The following is a 6,545-nucleotide window of genomic DNA, read 5'->3' as shown; positions in this document are numbered from 1 at the left end:
TCTTCGGCTAATGTGAACGGGAACATTCTCAGCTTCTTCGCTTCTTCTGTATGCCCTTCAATTTTTAGAGTTGTGCTCATGGTCAAAAATCTCTGTAGGTGCTTGTTTGCATCTTCATTAACCTTTCCGGTGAAAGGTTTTCTTTCCAGCTGATTTATTGTGCTCAGATGCAATTGAAAATTTGCCGCATTTACCGGTTGGTTGACAATTGTGAGTCTTCCTCCCGGGTTGTTTGCAACACCGTAGTCACCAAGGAGCCTCTCAGGAGGAGGAGGATTTTCACCCATGGTTTCTTCTTCACTTTCAGACTCTGAATCGGAATGAACTGACACAATTTCGTCTTCAGGTTCCAGATTAGCCAACCGAGCTTGTCTACGCCTTGTATGCAAAGTTCTTTCAATTTCTGCGTCAAAAATAAATTCAGCTGAGGCCTTACCTTGCATACATAGATTAGACAAATATTAGAATTAGAAAATAAAATAAAAAGTGCAGAAAATAAAATTTTAGTCGAAGAGCAACAAAATTCTAATTGAAATAAATCTAGAACTCTATACTCTTCGGCAGTCCCCGGCAACGGCGCAAAAAACTTGATAGGAAAATAGCAAGTGTACTATTTTTGCCTATGTAGTAGTAATGGGAAAATCCCAAGTATCGAATCTCAAGGACTGCTTGACGATATAGAGTTTTATCAGTGTTTCAATTAAACAAAAGTTCAAAAGGTTGTTTTGATTGGTTTTGCAAATAAAGTAAATAAACAGAATAATAGAACGATGAACAGAGATGAGTAGATTGCTAGGGACGGTGAATGATTCTTCATGCAACGAATTTTCTGTTTCAATACAATAACATGCTTTTCATAGTTAATTATCGGTTCTTTAGAGTATCTAATCCTAAGGCCTTAGTGAAAAGATCTTTGACCTCACAACCTAATTACTATGTCCATAGATAATTACGGTTATGATCAAGCATTCCAATAACAAGAAATTCTGGTTACAATATGATATCCCTAGTCCTAGGTGATATAGATATTATATGTTCTTAATCATGTCCACAAATAATATTCCGTCCAGCTACACTATTCATTCATATTCAGAATCCGTTTTTCCGACGGATAAAGCATTATTAACGGATGAAGAACAAATTAACAAATACGAAAAGTAAAATAGTTATTGCATCAATTGAATAAATTCATCACAATCAGAATCAGGGTCACCCCCTAGCAATGGGGGGTTTAGCTACTCATAAAAATAACAGAAAACATAGTGTTAATTGTAGACATTACAGATAAATGAAGGAAATCCAATCTTCAATGGCAAAAGCTCATGGAATTCTTCAATCCTTGCATAAAATCTGAGTTCTCCAGCCTTCTACCGTGTATTTTCGCTCCCAAATTCGTCGAACCCTTGTCCAAACACAATCTCCTTCTTTTATTACTGTCATTCTGGGCTTTTCAGCAAAACAGGCCCAAAAACCACGTGCAAACGCGTGTGGGAACGCGTTTGGGCAGACGGGACGCGTGTGGGGACGCGTTTGGGCAGACAGGCATTTTCCTTTGTATTTCTTTCTTCTGGGACGCGTGTGGGAACGCGTTTGGGTAAACGAGACGCGTCCCGGAACGCGTCTGGGCAGCAGATGGAACTTTTCACTTCCAAACGCGTGTGGGGACGCGTTTTGGCAGCAGATTGCATTTTTCTTCTTCCACACGCGTCTGGGAACGCATTTTGCCAGTTTATTCACTTTTCTTCAATTTTTCACTTTTTCGCCTCTATTTCTCCCATTTCATTTACTTGAGCCTACAAACACTATAACACACAACCAAAGCATAAAATGACGAATAACAAAATAAAACACTAAATAAAATAACTTAAAGATAACTAAAAACAACGGTAAAAATACGTGTGAAAACCACTGATCAAGCTTCCTCAGGCCTATTTGTCATCATTCGGTACAAGGGAACTGATTCAATGACACTTTTAGCAAGTGTTATTCTCCCGGCAAGCAATAGGTTATCTCTCTTCCAGCTAAGAAGCTTACCCGCTATCTGATCTAAAATATATTGAAAGTCCTTTGCCTTTAATTTCTTCCCATGTAACGGAACTCCAAGGTATTTACCAAAGGATCGAGTGTGCCTGAACTTAAAGGCCAAAATAATCTTCTGCTGCACACTCCTCGAAACATTCTTCGAGAAAAGGATGCTTGTTTTAGCTTCACTAACTTCTTGCCCCGACATATTACAAAACGTATTTAAAGTTTGCATGACACACTGAATTTGTCTATCTGTTGCCTCACCAAATAATAGTAAGTCGTCTGCAAACATTAAGTGTGATATCTTCATTCCTTGCTTGCCAAGTTTCAGGCTTTTCCATCTCCCCGCTTCAACTTCCTTTTCAATGAGGTGAGAAAGTTTATCCATACATAATACAAATAAATATGGGGACAATGGATCCCCTTGACGAATCCCCCTCTGAGGATGAAAGAATTCGTTTTGAGCACCTTGCCAATTCACGTCAGTCTCGACACTCGTAATGGCATGCATGATAATATTACACATTTTTCCATGAATTTTAGCTTCATGCATCATATGCCAGATAAACTCCCATCTTAACTTGTCATAGGCCTTAGATAAATCTACCTTTATCGCAAAGTAACCATTTTTCCTTTCATCTTCTCCATTGAATGCATAACTTCTCTAGCAATTATAATGTTTTCATGTATGATTCTCCCTGGAACAAATCCTGTTTGGTAGGGGAGATGAGAGTATCCATATGCTTCCTAAGTCTACTCACAATAATCTTACTGACAACCTTGTACAAATTATTACACAACGAGATTGGGCGAAATTGTGAAACTAACACCGATTTCTCAAACTTAGGAATCAAGCAAATGTTTGTTTGGTTCACCTGAGCGATGGTATCGGGCTTCTCCCACACTTTTTTAACAAAGTCACAGACATTCTTCCCAACAATGCTCCAGGATTTTTGGTAAAAACCTGCCGGGAATCCGTCTGGTCCAGGTGCCTTCCAAGGCTGCATGGCAAAAGCAGCTTGCTTAATCTCAAGGTCAGTGACCATATCATCTAACTTCTTTAGTTCATATTCATTAGCTGCTGGAAACGTGTATTTGGATTGAAACCAGTTGCCATAAAGACTTCCTATCTTGAAGAGCTCTTTATAGTAATTAGAAACTAACACCTTTAGCTTGTCTTCCTTTTCAACCCAATTACCTTCATTATCTTGAAGCATCATAATATTATTTTTCCTTCTCCGGTTCACAGTTTTTAGATGGTAGTATCTAGTATTGCGATCGCCATCAGTTAACCACTTAGACCTCGATCGTTGTAACCACATTAGCTCCTCTTGCTTTAAAATAATATGAAGATCCTGTTGCAGCTTCTTCTCAAGCCGGATGAGGCCTCTAATGTCCTGGCGAAGGTGAATGCTCTCTTGAATTCCTTTCAGACGAGCCAGAATCCTCTTTTTAGTTCTTTGGACATAATGGACATTGTAATTCTTCCAATCAGTGGCATCACATTTAATTCTGTTAAGGTTGTCCAAAATTGCCTCACCATCTTTCCAGACTCCACGAACTCTATCAACATAGTTATTCTCCATTAACCATGCACTCTCAAACTTAAATTGTCGTCTCCTGTTATCATTGCCTTCTCTAGTTAAGCTCAACATAATCGGATGGTGGTCTGAGAAGTTTACCCTAGGAATAACCTTCACAAAACTATCAGGAAATAATAGTTTCCAATCTTCATTGCCAATAACTCTATCCAACCTCTCATAGATATGCTGGCCACCATGATACATTCCACCACGCCATGTAAATTTTGGGCCGTTTGCTCCTAGATCATACAGTTTACACGCCTCCATATTATTTCTAAAAGTAATACATCTCTTAGTAGAAGCTACAGTTCCATCCTTTTTCTCATTTCTGTAAGCAATGTTATTAAAATCTCCCGCCACAATCCAAGGGAGGTTATTGTTTTGAGACAAAGAACGCATGTATTCCCATAATACTCTTCTTTTATGTTCTGCAGGACTAGCGTAAACCGAAGTCAGGCACCAATCCCTACCATCTTCAGCTCTCACTTTTAAATGGATCCATTGGTCATCCTGAGCACACCACAAGACTTTCATATTCTCATCTCTGCAAGCAACTATAATTCCACCCACGAATCCGTCATTAATGACTGAGAAAAATTGGTTGAAACCTAATTTCCTCAGAGGTTTTTGAAGCTTTATTGGATCACACCTAGTCTCCATGAACACGTAAATTTCAGGCTTGTACATGTCGTAGAAATATTTGCTGTATCTATAAAATTCTTTACCCGCAGCTCCTCTACAGTTCCACCAAATTATTTTAGTGTTTTTATTCATCATTTACACAATAAAAGAGTAAAACACCCCACGCAAGCTTAATGGAGTTCAAGAGTTTCCTGAACTACTTCCTCCTCCATATCTTGCCCCACTGATTGACTATTTTCTCCTGCCTGAACTATGGGAATTCTTTCCAGGATAGGATTCTCCATACTGTATATTCCCCCAGCTTCAATCGTGTCATCTGGTGGTCTAACAGTGTGCCCTAACTGATATTTGGTGGCCTCCTTATTATGTTCTCCATTGGTTTCGACTTGCGTATTGTTCCTATCCTTACAATAACTCAAACAGTGTTCCTCATGCATATTCACCTGAAGAATATTCCTCTCCTCCTCATGCATTATTAAATTGTCTTTATTCTTTTTCATGTGCACGTGATTCCCTTTTTGTAGCTCCAAGTGTATTTTTTTTCCATACACGGTTTCAATAGTGCGTTTCCTGGGCCCTTTAGCTTTGTCTTTAAACCCAAGTGTTACACGTGTAGCAAGTTTATTCCCTATTCTTTCACATTTTTTCTTCTCTTTCTTACTCCCTTTTTTGCCACCATTATTCCCTCTTTTTTCGTGCATTCCCAATATAACTCCTCCTCCCTTGCCAGCTGTCTCCTCCTGTCGGCCACTATTCTTTATCACATTAATATCCCCACAATTCACCTGGGCATTAATTGCTTCGTGATTGACAATATCAGCAATCATTGAGTCTTTAATTTGCTGCTCCATAGTATTTTCCACATTAATGCTCCTGTCCCCCCCTTTATTGATATCTCCATTTTCCATATCCATTGTATCCTCATTAATGTTTTCCTTATTTGTAAAACTTGGTTCTCCACCGTCACCACCAAGCGCGTGAAACCTAGACCCAACTTTTGCCAACCATGATCCCGTCGGCGTCAGTTTTTTCCTAACCTCCAGTGATTTTTTAGGACGCCTTTGCTTCTGGACCACCTGCCAAGGACCATCTCCAGCTCTTGATCCAGCAACTGCATTGATTTTCCCAGTCTGCTCACCGTCTACCATGTCTCCTTGGTCATTTGTTGTCGCAGCATTGTTCACAAGGTTTCTCTTCAGAGGGCATCCATCTTTATAGTGCCCGAACTTCCCACAGGTTATGCACAACAAATGCAACCCCTTAAACTCAACTCTATAACTCTTATTCTTCAATTCAAACATGGCAAGAAGAGGTTTCGAGATGTCAACTTCCACACAAATTCGTGCATATTTGCTACGTTCTCCTTGCAAGGTGTTTTTGTCCACCTTAATGGTTCGCCCCACCAAATTTCCTATGACATGCAAAATCTTTGGATCATAATATTCCACCGGAAGTCCTGAGATTCTTATCCATACTGCAACATTCACTATTGAATCATTTTCAGGGTGGAAGTCTGGAGTCCATTCTTTAACCGTGAGATAGTGATCATAGATGAACCAAGGTCCATCCATCATCGCTGCGTTTTTATCATCATCATGAGTAAAGCAAACTAAGTAGTAATCATATCCAAGATCAATAATTCGAATGATCCCTTTCCTGACCCACATTTGATTCAATCTGTTCTCCAAAGCCTTAAAACCAATCCTCCTCCCCAAGAGCTTAGCAATCACACCTCTTCTCCATGGCCTCTGAATTCTCGTTTCTTCATATTTGGATAGTATTATCATAGGACAATCATATCCTCCTCTCTTTCCTTCTTTCACAGTGATCCCTTCCTTGTCCTAAAAGAGATCTTCATTCTCCTCTTGCCCCATCTCCTCCGATCCTCCTCCATCGCTAACCCCTCCATCCCCACCCTTCTCTCCCGTAACAACATTTCTGTAGGAGACTCTCTCTATTCCCACCTTCTGATACTCACTACTGCGCCTAATACTACTCCCTCCTCCTCCAATGTCAGGCGGTTTGTTGCCTTCATCCCTCCCTAACGCAGGAATAGGAGACGGTGCCAAACTGGCCACCGGAGATGCTGATGTCATTATCCCCGAACCCTAGCAGAGCCTACTATTTTTTAGTCTTGTCTAATATTTGAGTATATAAAGGTAAGAACTAGTGGCGGAAATAAAGGAAACAAATTAATCTAGAGCGTACATAAGTTTAAGTTTAACTTAATGTGATATGTTGTACCCTAAAAATGGATTATTTTTTTTTTAAAGTTTGGTTTACTAAAGTTTGCAT

At 39.6% G+C, this 6,545-nt stretch overlaps 1 protein-coding gene across 1 annotated transcript; it reads right to left on the bottom strand.

Annotated features, from left to right (window-relative positions):
• Positions 1-4,420: 4,420 nt before the first annotated feature.
• On the bottom strand, positions 4,421-6,037 carry LOC131654593 (uncharacterized). The gene has a single exon (XM_058924649.1). The coding sequence runs from the start codon at positions 6,035-6,037 to the stop codon at positions 4,421-4,423; it is 1,617 nt and encodes a 538-aa protein (XP_058780632.1).
• Between the last annotated feature and the right edge of the window lie 508 nt (positions 6,038-6,545).

Source organism: Vicia villosa, linkage group LG1 (genome assembly GCF_029867415.1).
Source record: "Vicia villosa cultivar HV-30 ecotype Madison, WI linkage group LG1, Vvil1.0, whole genome shotgun sequence".
Taxonomy (NCBI): Eukaryota; Viridiplantae; Streptophyta; class Magnoliopsida; order Fabales; family Fabaceae; genus Vicia; species Vicia villosa.
The sequence above is the reverse complement of the archived record's forward strand: the minus strand, read 5'-3'. Positions and strand labels throughout refer to the sequence as shown.